At 58.4% G+C, this 16,678-nt stretch overlaps 3 protein-coding genes across 4 annotated transcripts; 2 read left to right on the plus strand and 1 right to left on the minus strand.

Annotated features, from left to right (window-relative positions):
• The first annotated feature begins 259 nt into the window (after positions 1–259).
• GTF2F1 (general transcription factor IIF subunit 1) lies at positions 260–9,899 on the plus strand. 2 transcript variants are annotated; one of them, XM_045776715.2, is made up of 13 exons: positions 260–327; positions 463–673; positions 755–801; positions 1,358–1,430; positions 4,758–4,951; positions 5,961–6,131; positions 7,652–7,836; positions 8,412–8,565; positions 8,658–8,839; positions 8,949–9,022; positions 9,102–9,240; positions 9,440–9,557; positions 9,644–9,899. In XM_045776715.2, the coding sequence occupies exons 2-13, from the start codon at positions 662–664 to the stop codon at positions 9,846–9,848; spliced, it is 1,554 nt and encodes a 517-aa protein (XP_045632671.1). In that variant the 5' UTR covers positions 260–327; positions 463–661; the 3' UTR covers positions 9,849–9,899. The 2 variants fall into 2 exon arrangements, with proteins under 2 accessions (XP_045632671.1, XP_045632670.1); XM_045776714.2 differs by having other exon boundaries at positions 268–353.
• A 2,435-nt stretch (positions 9,900–12,334) lies between these two features.
• Positions 12,335–13,040, plus strand: PSPN (persephin). Its single transcript, XM_087867742.1, is given in 2 exon segments — positions 12,335–12,670; positions 12,672–13,040. Coding segments are annotated over 2 exon segments (525 nt in total). The 5' UTR covers positions 12,335–12,514.
• A 254-nt stretch (positions 13,041–13,294) lies between these two features.
• ALKBH7 (alkB homolog 7, RNA demethylase) lies at positions 13,295–14,932 on the minus strand. Its single transcript, XM_045776718.2, has 4 exons — positions 14,679–14,932; positions 13,914–14,087; positions 13,701–13,825; positions 13,295–13,524 (listed from the first exon to the last, which is right to left on the minus strand). Exons 1-4 carry the CDS (start codon positions 14,880–14,882, stop codon positions 13,362–13,364), a joined length of 666 nt encoding a protein of 221 aa, XP_045632674.1. The 5' UTR covers positions 14,883–14,932; the 3' UTR covers positions 13,295–13,361.
• Positions 14,933–16,678: the final 1,746 nt, after the last annotated feature.

Consider the following 16,678-nt stretch of genomic DNA (forward strand, 5'->3'; position numbering starts at 1 on the left):
CCTGACTCCTCCTGGCTCGGCTCAACGTCACAAGGGGATCATTTGGCGAGATGATGAAGTCTCCCAGGGGCAGAAGGAGGAAATGAACCCAAAGAGGCTCAGGTGGAGCCGCAGCAGCAAGCTGCAAAAAAGAGGCCTCGGTCGCTATGGTGACGCGGCCTCCTTGCACTCACTTCCGGCGTGGAGTGGCGCATGCGCCAGGCGCCCGAGAGCTCGCGAGGAAGGCTAGCTTCTCCCTCCCCTCCCAGGATGCCCCGCGGTTCCGGGTATGACGTCGAGGGAGGCGTGGCCACAGTGCTGATTAAATTCACGGCGCTGTATAGAGAGGTGAGACCCCGCGCGAGCAGCGGAAGGTGTGTTTTCTAGCTCGGGTGCAGTTTGAGCTCTTCCCTCTGGGAAGAGACGCGGATACTTGAGGCGGAGGAGGTTGCCATCGCAACGCAGCCCGTGTTTCGCTTCCAGGTTAGGCGCAGGCGCAGACGTGGCCGGAGTGGTCCCCGAGAGGGCTGGCCGACTGAGCACCGCTTCTGGGGAGCTGCTCCCGGGATCTGTGGCACCTCGGGCTTGGGGTCCTCGATCGGGGCCAGAGACCCGACACGGCGAGGGCGGCTTCCCCGGGACTGAGGGGCGCGGACCAGGCCCGAACCACCGATCGTCACCCATGGCGGCCCTCGTGAGTATGCGGCGGAGTTCGGGGGTCCCGGCGGCGGCCTCTGCAACCCCTAACTCACTGTCTTTGCTTCTCCACCCGCAGGGCCCCAGCAGCCAGAACGTCACTGAGTATGTCGTTCGAGTTCCCAAGTAAGTCCCTGAGCCCTCTCCCCACTTCCTCCGAGAAGGGATCAAAACCTTCCTGAGCTTCTAGGCATGCCTGGCACCTCCTGTGATTCTCCCTCCTAACTAGCAGGAACCTGAGGATAGGGCCGGGGTTGAGCCGAGGCCTGTCTGGGGGCATTCTGTGTCTTGAACAGGAGGAATGAGTAAATGTACATTAATAGACGGTAGGATGCAGCCTCCTGGTCTGGCATTCCCTCTGGCAGGAATGCCTTTTCCCCAGTTGTGACTCTTTTTTGTTGGTCCTCTAAAACCCAGTTCCAGGATTTTCCTCCTCTGGGAAATGTTCCCTGCCCCCCCCCATCCCCAGAGCAGAGTTCCCCGTTATTCCCCCATCTTGGGCTTCCCCAGATCTTTGTGTCTCCTTCTGCTCTTCCTCAGCATGGGGTTGGGGAAGTATGGATCTTTTCCCTGACACACTGGGAACCCCTGAGGGCTTTAGTGGGTCCCCGGCTTTGCTGAGCCAGAGAGGGTTTGTTAAAGGGACGATGGACTGAGCCCTGCCTCTTCTTGCCCATTCCAGAAACACAACTAAAAAATACAACATCATGGCCTTCAACGCAGCTGATAAAGTCAACTTCGCTACCTGGAATCAGGTAAGTCTCCGTTGTGAGTGCGAGAACCTGATCCTGCACTTGCTGCTTCCAGCAGACGCTTAGTTACAGTAGTAACTGTAGGATAGTAGTAACTGAGGCTTGCTTTCCTCCACGCGCCCCGAGTGGAGATAAAATGATGTACCAAGGCCCAGGCTGAGCTGCTGGGTATCCCTGTGAGGAAGATTTGGCAGGCCGCAGAGGAGGCCTTCTGACAGAACGTTTAGAAGTTGTGTCCACTGACAGGCATTTTTGGCCTAGAGTTATCTGGGCAAGAGAAGGGGCTGCGTCCTACACGTGGGTTTTGGAAGCTGTCTCTGGCCATTGGTGCGGCTACGGCAGAACACAGACCGGGCAGCTTACGAACGACACATGTGTATTTCTCACGGTTCGGAAGGCTGGGAAGTCCAAGATCAAGGCGCCAGCAGATTTCCGGTCTGGTGAGGGCCTGCCCCCTGGTCATAGATGGCTGTCTTTTCACTGTGTGCTCACGTGGCAGAAGGGGTGAGGGAGCTCTCTGGGGCCTCTCTCATACGGGCACTCATCTCATTCACGAGGGCTTCACCCTCATGACCTAAGCCCCTTCCCAAGGCCCCGCCTCCAGATGCCATCACACTGGGGGTTAGGTTTCAACATATGCATTTTGGGGTGGAACACAAACGTTTAGTCTATAGCAGAAGCCATTAAAGGGTTTTGAACAGGGCAGTTAGAAAGTGATCTGGGCGCTGTCAGGAGACAGGCTGTGGGATCAAGGGCAGACAGAGGGTGTGCAGGGTGGAGGCATCGGCTGCGGTCCAGGGGAGTGACCACTGGACCTGGACCAAACCGCGGTTATGAGAAGTGGGTGGATTCTAGTGTGTTTTGAAGTGGAGCCAACATGATTTATTAATGACTGGATGTTGAGCGGTGACAGGGCCAGATGGATGGAGTATCTGGGAACTCTGGTCCCGACATCCGTGTATTAGACATCCAGGAGGAGATGGGAAATAAGCAGTTGAGCATGTGAGCTGGGAGACTGGAAGGGAGCATCTGGGCATTGGAGCGGCATTCAAAGCCACGGACAGCAGACCGGCCCAGCAGAGGAGCTGGACCCTAGTCTAACCATTGGCAGCGTCAGGCCTTTCCTCGGCTGGGCGGCTCCTGCTGCTCAATCTTGTTCTCCAGCACAGGCCTTTCTTTCGACTGTTTTTAAACGTCACTTCATCTAGTTGGGCAGAGGAGGCCGTTTGAGGGAGATGATAGCACCCTGCCCCCTGGACATTGGGCAGGTGGATTCTTGCTCAGGGCGCCCTCTTCCCTTGTAGGTGCCTGCCTCCCAGCATCTCCAGCTGCACACCCGTTCATATACAGACTAACGTGCTCCCCCGGCCTCTGGTCTCACCTAAATTATCCAGAGAGAGTGCCATGTTTCCAAATCCCTGATCACTCAGTTGGGGGACATCCTTAATCTGATCATCCAGGAGAGAAATAACCCACCCGTCAGGGGTACCCAGCCCCCACACAACACTCATCACTAAGGAATAACTTGGTAAATACTTTGGGAACATACCACCTTCCATCCTTCGTTAAGTAGGGGGGCCGCTCTCCCCCGACCCATGAGAACCCGGAGGAGCCTACCCCTCAGTCACTTGTCCCCTTGGAGGGGCCATGTCCCTCATCACCCATCACCTGGAGGTGCAGCACCTGAGTACTTATCACCTCTTGAGACATGTGACCTCCCAGCCACTAGTAGCTCAGGGGTTACACATACTCCATTCCCTGGTCATCACTCATCACTCCTTGTTTTCACCACTCAGGTCACACCCCCTGAAAACCTAGTCATGGGAAGATACAGCCCCCAGAAATCTTGTTGACTTAATAGGCACACTCCCTAAAAATCTTAGGAGGGGGATTCCATTCCCTGGGGAAAAACGAATCTGCTCAGTTGTCACTAATCACCCAAGGGGAGGGACAGGTACAGGTGTCTAAGCACTCACAGCCATGAGGGACATCCCCTCCCCCAGTAGCTGCTCCCCACCCACAGCGGCAACTGGTGGGTAGAACCCCCCCCCCAAATGCATTCTTCACAGCAGCTGTGCCCGGAGACCACCCCCTGGGCTAGCCCAGCAGGGGCCCTGCCCTCTGGGGTGACCTCCTTCAGGGAATGAGGCCTGTTCACCCCCCTTTTGTAATGAGGCACACCCTGGGCTGGCTCCCTGAAAAGGAGGTGCGGGACATACACCGATTCCTCCCGTCCCTGGGGGTGCCCTGATTCTGGCCTTGGCCTGGGTAGCTTAACCCGGGATCGAATGCTTGCTTGGTAGCCATTTTCCCTCCTATTTCGAAGGTTTTGTTCCGTCGTCCTCCAGCTTGGGGTGGCTGTTGAGAATTTCCGCCATTCTCATTCTTGTCCTTTATATCAGGGGTCAGCAGGCTTTTTCTTGAAGGACCAGCTAATTAATATGCTTGGCTTTGCCGGCGGGTGTCTGGTGCAGCCCTTCCACTCCTCCGCCCTGCCCAGAACACAGTACAGGCACAACAGTATGTAAATGAGTGGGTGTGACCGAACATCAATAAAACTTTGCCCCCGCCCCCCGCAACTTCCTGGATGCTTGTAGGATCTTTTTGTTCCCAGCCATCTGAAATCTCTGGACAGTGGGAAGTAACGGCGGTCATCCTGCGTTTTTTCAGTGAACGCGTCTTGGCAGTTGTCCCATACTTTTGCCTCCTCTTTTTGGCTGTGTGGTCTTCCCTGGTGTGGAGGCGCCCGTGTGTTCTGTATTGAGCTGGTCCCCTGCTGATGTGCGGCAGATTCACTTCCAGTCTTCTGCTGCGGCGGAACAAACAGCCCTGCGTGTCTGGCATTTCACCTCCGCTGTCTGGAGGAGGAAGCTCTAGGGGAAGCAGTGTGTGCATCTTAAAATTTCTTAGCTGCTGCTGAATTGCCTGGAGATCCAAATTTGGAAAACAGCCTTTAATGGCGTCTAAATGCAGAGAGAGAAGAGGAGTGGGCCAGTTCCAAGCAGGTTGTTTTCATTGTTTTTGCTTTTGTCCTCTCACCGAAATGAGCTGTTTATTTTTTTTTAACCGTTGATTTAGAACTAGTTTCAGACTTTGAAAAGCTGCAAAACAGACATAGCACGAGATCACTTCCTTCACCCAGATGCACGGAAGGCCAGTATTCTGCCCCTTTTTTGTTTTGCTAAGCAGGAGGTTGGCTCTGAACTTCTGCAGCTCAGCCTGGGAGAGGGGGTAAGGGGTGTTCTTGGGGAGGGCCGGGCATAGCTTGAGCAAAGACGGGCACCGTGCTGAAAGTGTCTGTTTCCTGCCCACCCTGCCCTCTTGTCCCAGGCCCGGCTGGAGCGAGACCTGAGCAACAAGAAGATTTACCAAGAGGAGGAGATGCCTGAGTCCGGCGCGGGCAGCGAGTTCAACCGCAAGCTTCGCGAGGAGGCTCGGAGGAAGAAGTATGGCATCGTCCTCAAGGAGTTCCGGCCGGAGGACCAGCCCTGGCTGCTCCGCGTCAATGGCAAATCAGGCCGAAAGTAAGTGGTGGCGGCAGTGAGTGCCTCCCGCATCCCCCTCGTGTCCTAACTCCGTTCGGCGTCCTCCCTCAACTCCCATGGCTCTCGTGGGGTTTTATTTCTGAAGATGAACCAAGCTGGTGCTCATGCAGGGAGCTCTAGGGACCAGGGTGTGGGGAGCCTGAGAACCCGCCCTGATCGCACACAGCAGGGGGCCGCCCAGAGACTGGGGGTTGTGAGGATTGGGAGGTCAGGTGAGTGGAGGGCACTCCAGGAGGAACAGCATGCACAAAAGCACGAAATGCCCCCCAGAGCTCTAGGGACTGTCACAGGGCGTGACAGTGACAGAGGGTGGGTGGATAGAGCAGGACAGTGGATGCCAGGATGCAGCTGGACTGTGGGTGGTCCGGGGCCCTGGGGAGCCTTGAAACTTGTAGGCAGGGAAAGGGCACTCTGTAAGATTTCCTAGACTTTTAGGGCAGAGAAGGGTGAGGGTAGAGGCCAGGAGGAGGCTAGCAGTAGTTCAGGCATGAGGAGTAACCCGGAGGCCATCTGGAGGGGTCTTGACTGCAGGGTCCCTGTTTCACAGTTAATCTACCATGGTCCTTCCAGAAAGGACCATGATACATACAATGAGGGGAGCCCTGGCTCGCTCTGTGAGGTAGGGAGTGCTGGCCCTGCTTTCCAGATGGGGAAATTGAGGCTTACACAGTTGAAGGGCCAGCCCAAGCCTTGGATTTTATTTTTCTAAGATTTTATTTATTTATTTGAGAGCACGGGGGTGGGGAGGGGCAGAGGGAGAGGGACAAGCAGACTTCCTGCTGAGTGTGGAGCCCAATGCGGGGCTCGATTCCAGGATCCGGAGATCATGACCCGAGCCAAAGTCAGGCACTTAACCGACTGAGCCACCCAAGTGCCCCTGGATTTTGCTCAGAGAACCCAGATAGTTCTGGAGAAGGGGCAGGCCATGGGGCATAGGCAGGCAGGGGGCTGGTCCTGAGGGCCAGGCTGTGACCGTGACTCTCTGCAGGTTCAAGGGCATAAAGAAGGGAGGTGTGACAGAGAACACGTCCTACTACATCTTCACCCAGTGCCCTGACGGGGCCTTTGAGGCCTTCCCCGTGCACAACTGGTATAACTTCACACCACTGGCCCGGCATCGCACACTCACCGCTGAAGAGGCCGAGGAGGAATGGGAGAGGTGAGTGAGCCCGGGCAGGCCTGGAGGGAAGCAGGACCCAGATATTGCCCTCTCCCAGCTCCCCAGAAGGGGGCCGAAACACTTGGAAAGGGGGTGTGTCAGCATAGCTTTCTGTCTGGCTGGGAGCTGGGTACTCAGTGGTGACCAAGCCAGACTCCACCAGGCCCTCAGGGAGCTCCCAGTTCAGTGTGGGAGACAGACACAGAAGCATCAGGGCACACAGGGTGCTGAGAGCTGGGGGGAGGAGGGAGCTGAGCTGAGCCCTGGAGCAGGAATTGGCAGAGCAGGGGAGGGTATCTCTGGCCCGCTTGGCTTCCCCCAGGCAGGAGGGCTATGGCTAGATAATTATAGGTAAGATCTATGTAATATAAAGTTTCCCGTTTCACCGTTTCTAAGTGTCCAGTTCAGTGGCATTAAGTACATTCACATTGTTGTACAACCATCAGCGCCATCTGTCTCCAGAACTTTCTCATCTTCCCATACTGAGATTCTGTCCCCATTAAACAGTGACTCTTTGTCCCACTCCCCTAGCCCCTGGCTCCCACCATTCCACTTTCCGTCTCTGAGTTTGACCTTTCTAGGGACCTCATATGAGTGGGATCATGCAGTAGTTGTCCTTTTGTGACTAGCATATTTGATTCCGCGTAATGTCTTCAAGGTTCATCCATGTTGTAGCATGTGAGTGTTTCATTCCTTTTTTTAATTAAAAATTACTTCCAGTTGTAAAAAAACATACAATTTACCATCTTAACCATTTTTAAGTGTGCCACTCAGAAGTGTTTAATCTGCTCACATTGTTGTGAGATAGAACTTCACTCCTCTTCACACCACTGATGAACTTTGTGCTATTAGATACAATCCTAAGACTCTCCTTTTTTTTTTTTTTAAGATTTTATTTATTTATTTGACAGAGAGAGAGACAGCCAGCGAGAGAGGGAACACAAGCAAGGGGAGTGGGAGAGGAAGAAGCAGGCTCCCAGCAGAGGAACCTGATGTGGGGCTCGATCCCAGAACATCGGGATCACGCCCTGAGCTGAAGGAAGACGCTTAACGACTGACCCCCCAGGCGACCCAATCCTAAGACTCTCCTTAGATGCAGTCATATTTTTTTAAAACTTTTATCAGCACGGTACATGGAAACACCAGTATTGTTTGTCATAAAAACAAAGGCACCCATAAACTACCATAAAAACACACGGACGTGAATACACTGTGGCCAAATTCTGTTGCCTGAGAAAGGCCCTGAGCTAGAGAGAGATGCTGGGATACCAACACCACACTGAGACCTTCTCCTTGAGGGACACAGGGCAGAGGGAATCAAAGAAGGGCCAGCTTTCCCCATGTGACTTCAGGGTGTTCCGTGCCGTGGGTGTGAGTCCTCTGGGGCCATCCCTCCTATCACCTAAGTTGTGTCTGTGGTTCCCCTTTGGGGAGCACCTGGCGGAGATGCAGGGGGAAGGCCCAGGATCTGGAGCCAGGCCCCTCGTCACCCCCCACTGCACCCCTGCCCCTGCCCACAGGAGAAACAAAGTCCTGAACCACTTCAGCATCATGCAGCAGCGGCGGCTCAAGGATCAGGACCAGGATGAGGAAGACGAGGAGAAGGAGAAGCGCAGCCGCAAGAAGGCCAGTGAGCTGCGCATCCACGACCTGGAGGATGACCTGGAGATGTCCTCCGACGACAGCGAAGCCAGTGGCGAGGAAGGTGAGCCAGCGTAGCCCCCTGGCTGGCTGGGTGGTCCGCACAACCAGCTGACCTGTGCCTGGGTCATACTTCGTCGAGGTGTCTGAGTGATGACTCCGGGAGGTTAACGCTCCTGAAGGAAAGTTCAGGCACTCACAGCCTGTGGGGAGTCACGGCATGACATAGCAGGGCACGCAGGCCACTGGGGAAGTGCCAGAGTTGGTTGGAGGCAGAAAGGAGCGACAGGAAGCTCTCAGCCGTGGCCTTTATTGGGGTTTCCACGGGATGGGCAATGCAGGGGTTGGGAGTGAACAGCTTGGGATCGGCCAGTTCGAATAATTCTTGCAGGCCCTGGGCTACAGGGGTGGTTTCTGGTTGTCTGGTACCCGGTGCCTGGTCCTGGGGGCTGTAGAGAAGACAATGATGGCCTGGGTGTGAGAGTCAGAGAAAGGGAGTTGAGGGTGTAGGTTTGCAGGTGAGAGGCGAGTCCGTGAGGGAGTCTCTCCCTGGTTGGCGAGGGCTCCCAAGATGTCCAGACATCCTCGGATACGCCAGACAGGCTGAGTGCCAGCCTGAGCCCCACTCTGCTTCCCCAGGTGGCAGAGCCCCCAAGGCCAAGAAGAAGGCACCGCCCGCCAAGGGGGGCAAGAAGAAGAAAAAGAAGAAGGGGTCCGACGATGAGGCGTTCGAAGACAGCGACGACGGGGATTTCGAGGGCCAGGAGGTGGACTACATGTCCGACGGCTCGAGGTGAGGCGGGCCGCGGGTGGGAGGCGGCTGTGAGGCCTGGGCCAGCCTGGCCCACACTGTCCCTTGCCGTCTGCCCGCTCTCTGTCTTGCAGCAGCTCCCAGGATGAGCTGGAGGGCAAGCCCAAGGTCACCCAGCAGGAGGAGGGCCCCAAGGGCGTGGACGAGCAGAGCGAGAGCAGCGAGGAGAGTGAGGAGGAGAAGCCACCCGAGGAGGACAAGGAGGAGGAGGAGGAGAAGAAGGCGCCCACGCCTCAGGAGAAGAAGCGCAGGAAAGGTAGGTCCCGTCCCCGCTTCCCGGGCACCCCCCCATCCCAGAGCCCCTTGTCTGAGGTGGAGCTGGGGCGAGCACCCTGGCACTGACGTCCCTCCTCTGGCCTGAGCAGACAGCAGCGACGAGTCAGACAGCTCGGAGGAGAGCGACATCGACAGCGAGGCGTCCTCGGCCCTCTTCATGGCGGTGAGGCCCAGCCCCGGGGGAGCAGGCGGGCGGGTGGGCGGCCGTCTCTAGGCTCACATCCCCAACCCCGTCTCCGCAGAAGAAGAAGACGCCCCCCAAGAGGGAGCGGAGACCGTCGGGGGGCAGCTCTCGGGGCAACAGCCGGCCGGGCACACCCAGCACGGAGAGCGGCAGCACGTCCTCCACCCTGCGGGCGGCGGCCAGCAAGCTGGAGCAGGGTGAGCGCGCCCGACCTCACCGGCCCCTCTGCCGGCCACTCTCGCCCCTCGTGCTGCCTCGGGATCGGCGGCCAGAGTTGGGCCTGTCCGCCCCCGAGCCCCCCGCACGGGGGATCCTGGTACCCCTCCGCCTGGGCCCCCAGGGGTGCAGCCCCCCCTCCCCTCCGCACAGGACTCAGCCCCGCCCCTGCTCCCCCAGGCAAGCGGACGAACGAGACGCCGGTGGCCAAGCGTTTGCGGCTGGACGCCGGGCCCCAGAGCCTGTCGGGGAAGTCGACCCCTCAGCCCCAGTCCGGGAAGTCGACCCCCAGCAGCGGGTTAGTGGGCGAGGGCAGCAGGGGCAGGGCAGGGGCGTGGGGAGGCCTCCTGCTGACGCCCGCGCTCCCCGTCCTCTGCGCCTCAGTGACGTGCAGGTGACGGAGGACGCCGTGCGCCGCTATCTGACGCGGAAGCCCATGACCACCAAGGACCTGCTGAAGAAGTTCCAGACGAAGAAGACGGGGCTGAGCAGTGAGCAGACCGTGAACGTGCTCGCCCAGATCCTCAAGCGGCTCAACCCCGAGCGCAAGATGATTGGGGACAAGATGCACTTCTCCCTCAAGGAGTGATGGGCTCTGGCACCCACCCACCTGCCCAATAAACAGGCTCAGTCTCCAGAACTTTCTGGGCGTTCACTTTGTCCATCCCCTGCTCCCCGAGTCCCGGAGCCCCGCCTTGTCCATTCCAGATCACCCCGGGCAGAGGGCAGTTTTTTCTGCGTTGGTCTCTCCCTCTCGCGGCCCCTCCCTCTGGAACCTTCCGCTGCGCCTTAGAGCTGGCTCCTCTTAGTCCTCAGGCTGTCGCACTCCCTGAGCGGCCGATGCGGACGAGGCGTCTCTCCCATCTCTCCCGCTCTGGCTTCTGGTTCTGTCTTGGCTGTAGCTGATCCCCCTTAACCCACGAAGTGCTGCGCTTCCATGGCTTTTCTCCAAGTCTCGAACTCTCTCTGCTTCCTTTTCAGATCAGCTGGTCTGTTTTGCGTGCCTTGCCCCTAATGGTTTTGATCCCTTCTTTCACGTTTTTGTTCTAAGCATCTGTCTTATTATGGTCTGTGCCAGATACCTGGTTCCTGAAGCTCGTGGGTGTCCTGGTTCCTCATCTGATTCCTCTTCACAATCGATTCTTGTGTTTTCTAACTTTGGAGGGGAACTGAGGCCGGCTCAGGGGCTCTGTGGGGGCCCCCTGGGCAGTGGGCTTTGCAGGCAAACCCTGCAGATGCTTTTTGCCTTTGCTCCCTCCCACCAAGGTGGCCTGCGAGCCCTGGCCCGAGCCTGTGTCAGGTGGTTCTCCGCTGGTGGGCGCTGTCCCAACGTGGCCACAAAATCCCAAACCCTTTTATTGCTGATGTTGGCACCTGGGCCCTATTTTTCAGCTTTCTAGGGATGTTTCTAGGGCTTCCCTTATTTCTAATGACTTAGCTATGCATTTGTTTTATCTCGCGTTGCCGCTGTTCTGCTGTCGGAGGGCTTCTTGAGTTCGTGCACAGTTTCGTTGCTGAAAATGCAATTTGGCCGCTGGCACTACTTTTGAACCCCTGTTCTGAGTGATCCGGCTTGAGGGGGGCGGGCAGGATGTGGGGCTTCCGTCTTGCCCGAGGCGGGATACTGGGTGGAAAACTTCCCCACCCAGTTCCACAGGCCCTTGGCCGCCGAGCAGGGATGCCAGAGATGACAGGCTAATTCCTAGGAATGTCCCAGGTCCGTCCAGCCTCCCTCCCCATCCTTCCGCCAGGCCTTTCGGGGCAGCAGGAAAGCAGTGTTGCCCCTGGCCTCCCTGCCACGGGACTGAGGTCTGCGGCCTCCCCAGCCCAGCAGGCCCACACGCCCCGGTGGTTAGGCTCGAGGGCCTTGTGTTGAGCAGGACCTGGCCTCACATCCTGGCTCTGTTTAATTCTGGGCGACGCCGGACAAGTGACGATGTCTGTCCGAAGGTGGTCTCGCAGCACTCAGTAACCGCCCCAGCGTGACTGAGGTGGTCTGTCGTAGACGGAGTTTGGGTCAGTCCCAGCAGCGGCTGCTGAGCTCGCGTCTCTGCTCAGCTGTTTAGGACCAGATCCTGAGCCAGTGTTTTCCTGGGGCGGAGGCAGGTGACTGGCAGTTTCCGGAGCAAAGGCTCGACTGCTGCGGGTTTGCACCCCTCCCCACAGCCTGGGGCGTACCTGCCTCGCTCACGCACCCCCAGCCGTGGGGAAGCACACGCTGGTTTTTGCCCCCTGGGCTGCAGGGTCCTCCCTGAGTTTTCGCCGCTCTGACCCACGTGGGATTGAGTACCTCTTTAAACATGTACCCAAGCTCCTGGTGCTTCCGTTGCCGCCAAGGAAGGCTTGCTCTCGCCACCTCCTCACTCCCTCGGGCAGCGTGTTCAACACTACACATGCCATCTGTCTTTCCTCAGAGCCTCACGTGGGAAGGACTCTGCTTAGCCCCCTTTCACAGGTGAGGGCGGGCCTCCATTCCCTGAGGTCACAGGGATGTGGCATGGAAGTCACTGGAAATTGCTGCTGCTGCCTTTCAGACCCGGCGGGCGTAACCTCCCCTCTGGCCCTCCCCTCTGGCCCTAATGCCGGGATGTGGCTGAGGTCCCAGGGGCCTCCGGTGGGCCTTCTAGAGACAGGAGTCCCTGCAGGGTGAGCTTCCTAGCCTCGTGTCCCACTTCTTGGCTGTCCCCGGGCCTCTCCCTTTTCCTGTTTTGATGCTGGCTCAGCCAGGCCCGGAGACAGGGGCATGACGCCTTAATCCTCCAGGTGGCAGCCATGATGGAGGGTTCCCTGGCAGACTGGCCACGGGCTGACCTGTCTCTGCCCCCCCCATCCCTCTCTACCTGGTACACGGTGTGGGGACTCCGGAGCCCTGGCACCCTGAATGGGGAGGGGCCCCACTGGTGGGTCCTCAGTGCCGCCCCCACCTCTTTCCAGAAAGCAGGTGGGATGGGGGACCCCGTGGCCCGCCCTGGGTTCGGCTCTGGCTGCCGCCACTCGTAAATCAGGGGTGAAGGGGTGTCGGAAATGGGTCTGTGGAATGTCTGGATGGGGCGGGGAGGGGGTGAGCACTTAACTCTCAGACGCACGGGGGTGGGGCAGAGGAACTGGCCTGGGGATGCGGGCGGGCAGCTGCCGTGGGACGTGGGGGTCGTCCTGCTGGGACAGCAACGGCAAGGAAGAGGTTATGTCCCCCGCCCCGGCAGGGGGATAAATTGAGGGTGCGAGCGTCCCCACTGTCAGGACCCGCCTGTCACAATGGCCACGGGAAGAATCTTACTCTGCTCTCTGCTGCTCCTGTCGCTGCAGCTGGGCCTCAGCAGGGGCCCTGGTGCTTGGGGGGCTCCGGTGGTGGAAGAAGAGCTCCGGGGGACCCAGAGGCTGCAGCTGGGTAAGGACCCCCTGGACCCCGCGAGACTCTCCAGCTCTTTCCTGCCCAGACCCCACCTGCTGTCAGCTGCCCCTTGTCCCCGCAGGTGCCCGCCTGCGCCGAGCCCTGGCCAGCCCGTGCCAGCTGTGGAGCCTGTCGCTACCTGTGGCCGAGCTGGGTCTGGGCTACGCTTCGGAGGAGACGGTCATCTTCCGCTACTGTGCGGGCAGCTGCCCCCGTGGCGCGCGCACCCAGCACGGCCTGACACTGGCCCGGCTGCGGGGCCAGGGCCGAGCCCACGGCGGGCCCTGCTGCCGGCCCACCCGCTACTCCGACGTGGCCTTTCTCGACGACCGCCACCGCTGGCAGCGGCTGCCCCAGCTCTCGGCGGCTGCCTGCAGCTGTGGCGCCTAAAGACGCCGGGCCTGGGCCCCTGCGGCTCCTGGAGGAGCTCTGCTGACTTATTTATTGGAGACCGGAGGGGAGGTGCGCTGGGGGCCGCCTGCAAGAAGCGTAATAAAGGAACTGCTGCCACGGGACTGTGTTCAGCGAGTGTACCTTGACCCCACCACCTTAGCTCCCGGTGCAGGGAGGGATGGGGGGGGGGGGGGTTCCTGGGCTTCCCCTGCACCGCTCAGCCCCCGGAACAGCCAGTGCAGGAAGGCCAGTTTGTCCACACTCCAACTTTATTCACAAACACGGTGTCTCCGAGAAGCTGGGGGAAGGGCCTGGGGTTCAGCAGGCTGGGGGCGGCTGTCCCTGTTCCCCTGGTCCCATCCCCTCAGGGAGGGAGCGGCAGATCACAGAGATGCGTCGGCCCCGGGGAACCCGACGCTCCCCAAAAAAGGACTCTTCATCCCGAAGAATCTCATGGGAGAAGTCATAACGGGCTGAGCCCCTGCAAGAGAAAACAGGCTGTGGCTGGTAGGATGAGGGCAGCCCCTGCGCCAGGCGAAGCACCTGCCATGGGGGAATGATCGTGTCTGCTGGGAGGGCTGAAACACAGAAGGTGCTCAACATGCTAGGTGGGCATCTGATGAGTTACTGGGCTGGGGAGCTCCATGGGGGCTGTACCTAAGGATGTAGAGGGAGCCTGGCTCCAGCAAGAGTTCCAGCCACTCCCCTGGCTCCTGGGTGTGCACCAGCCGCATGACGCTGGGAGATAGTAGGGACAGACCAGCGATGGTGGCTCCACAGAACTGGAAAAGGGGGCACGGTGGCCAGTCAGCCTCTAGCCTGGCCGGCCCACCCCCCGCCGGGAGCTCCAAGGCTCTGGCTTGTGCCCACCTTGATGCTGTCCACGTGCGGCTTGATGTAGCCCCGAGGTTCCAGGTCCAGCACATGCACCGGGGACAGCAGGGTCTGGCCAGGGGTAAAGGCGGCTGCTTGCACGCGCTGCAGGATGGCCCGGCTTGCCTCTGACCAGCGTGACTTTTCTGTCTCTCGGAAACCGTGGATGGCCTGCACAGAGAGTTGCGGTTAAGCCAGGAAGCTCTCAGAGGGAACAGGGAAACTGAGGCACGGGGGGGGGGCAGAGTGCAAAGGACTGGTTTTCCCAGCATGACCCTTGACATCACCCTCAACTTACCACCTTGGTCCTATCTACCCTAAGATCCTGGGACTCAAACCCCAAACCCTGTCCTACTAGGCCTGGCCTTTCTCCTTTGTACCCACCTTCAGTGCCAGAGCTTGTCCCCAGTGCTGGCCCCACCGCAATATACAATTTTGTCTGTCTCCGCCCACAACCGATTCCACTCAAGTCTTCTGTCTCCGCCCCCAACTGGTGACCTTCCCTCATCTCGCTCCACACCGGTTTCGGCCCCTAAACTTGCTCATGTCCCCCAAACACCTTACAGTTCCAGGTCCGGCCTCCAGCTATGGACATGCCCTTATCTCCGAAATGCTTTCCCTGCCCGCAAAGCCCCTGGGCAGCACCAAGACCCCGCCTCCAACCCAGCGCTCCACCCCTGTCCCCACCTCCAACGCTACAGGTCCCGCCTCCGCCGTAGCCCCGCCCCAATGCGGCTCCGCCCCCAGCGCCGCCTGCCTCACCGCGTCCCAGTGATCGTATTCGTAGCGGCGGCGGCGCAGCTCGGGCTCCAGCTCGCGGCTCAGCGTCTCCTCCTCGGCCGCGCTTAGGAAACCTGGCCGCACCACGGCTGCGTCCCGAAGGCGGCTCAGTACGGCAGGGCCCGAGCCCCGCACCCAGCCGGATACTGGCAGCGTCCCCAGCGCCAGCCGCCCACTCCCGGCCATACCCCCGGAGCCGGGTCCTGGAAGCGGTCGGAGTCAGGGCTACGCCCCCGCCCCGGAGCCGTTGGCTGTGGCCGCACCGAGCCCCTTCGATGATTGGCCTTCCCCAGAGTCCCGCCCTCCGGTCAAGACTACTGGTTGCTGCTCGGCTCGCCCTCTCAAGCTATTGGCTCCCCACAGATCCCGCCTCCTCTCCCGCGCTGTTGGGCGCCGTAGACGGTGGGGGGCGGGGCTTGACGGCAGGATTCCGCCTGGGGTTCGACGTCAGGAGCCACAAGAGGGTTTGGGCCGAAGCCCGGGCTGTGGGGTCGGCCAGAACTTGAGATCAAGGGAAAAGTACGCTCAGGACGAGAGGAAGGGGTCAAGGGTACGGGGCTTAGGGGAGGGACATCAAGTCCGTGATCATGGGGTGGGGCCAAGTTAGAGGTTGGGGTCAAAGGTTAAAACCAAGCATCAGCTATTCCACCTCTCAACTGGGTCGTTCCCACTGGTGTACAAACAGGCTGGCTCCCACCTTATAAATAAAAAACAAAACAAAAAAATCCTCTTCCTTTAAGGGTAGAATTGACATAGCACCATTTTGCAGCCCTTATTGGAATATTTAGTGGATCTAGACACGGATTGTCATCGTCCCCTAACATCACAAAATGAGGAGCCACATTTGACACTTTGGGTGCCTCCTGACGGATGTACACACCTCCACCTAAGAGGTCATTTGCCAACAAGTGGAACCTGAATCCGATCAGACTTCTCTAGGTTTATACCTCAAGTCACAGGAAATACCGAGGCCAGAGGTCACAGCCCGTCCTGATCCAGTCATCAAAATTCAGATGGGAAGTCCACAAGACAGAGAAGAAAAAGAGGGAGAGATTGAGAGAGAGATTAAGGGGGAAACCCACAGTTAAAAGAGACTTCGGGATATACCAACCAGTTGCAAGGTATGCGGCTTATTTGGATGCCGATTCGAACAAACTAGGAATGTAGAGGTAACTGGGGGAGATTTGGACACTGGTTGAATATGTGACAATAGTAAGTATTGTTTTTTTTTTTTTTTTTTTGATTTGCAAATGGCACTGTGGTGGTCTTTTTAAAAGATTTATCGTTTTAGAAATACATGTTGAATTTTTTTTTAAAAGATTTTATTTATTTGACAGAGCGCAAGAGAGGGAACACAAGCAGGGGGAGTGGGAGAGGGAGAAGCAGGCTCCCCGCTGAGCAAGGAGCCCGACTCAGGGCTTGATCCCAGGATCCTGGGATCCTGACCTGAGCTGAAGGCAGACGCTTAATGACTGAGCCACCCAGGTGCCCCTACATGTTGAAATATTGACCGCACGACCCCTGCAGGGACAGCCACAGGGTCTTTGCTTTCCTTAGACAATGAAATTCCTTGAAAAAAGCGTCCAGCTCCTGTGTCTTCCCTCCTCTTCCCTCTGGGTGCACTCCAGTCTGGCTCTCGGCCCCCACAACACTGAAAGTGCTCTTACTCATGCCGTCAGTGACTTCCACTGTGCCAGATCCAAGCCAGTTCTCAGCCTGCCTGCTAATTCATCGACATACCGATGATGTCTTTTCCATTTTCGTTCCCAGCCCTGACCCCAGATTCATCCATCCCCTGGAATGTCTGAGGCACATCAAACACCAGAAGTAACATGTCCAAACTCGACTCCTGATCCCCCGCCCCCACACCTGTGCCTCCCCACTGCCTTTCCACCTGCCAGATCTGCCTTTAAGACCTGGCTAGAATCTGAGCTCTCCTGGCCACCCAGCTAGGGCCGCCAGCCTTCATCTGATATTCCAAG

Source organism: Ursus americanus, chromosome 14 (genome assembly GCF_024610735.1).
Source record: "Ursus americanus isolate L20-20 chromosome 14, mUrsAme1.1.p, whole genome shotgun sequence".
NCBI classification, from domain to species: Eukaryota; Metazoa; Chordata; class Mammalia; order Carnivora; family Ursidae; genus Ursus; species Ursus americanus.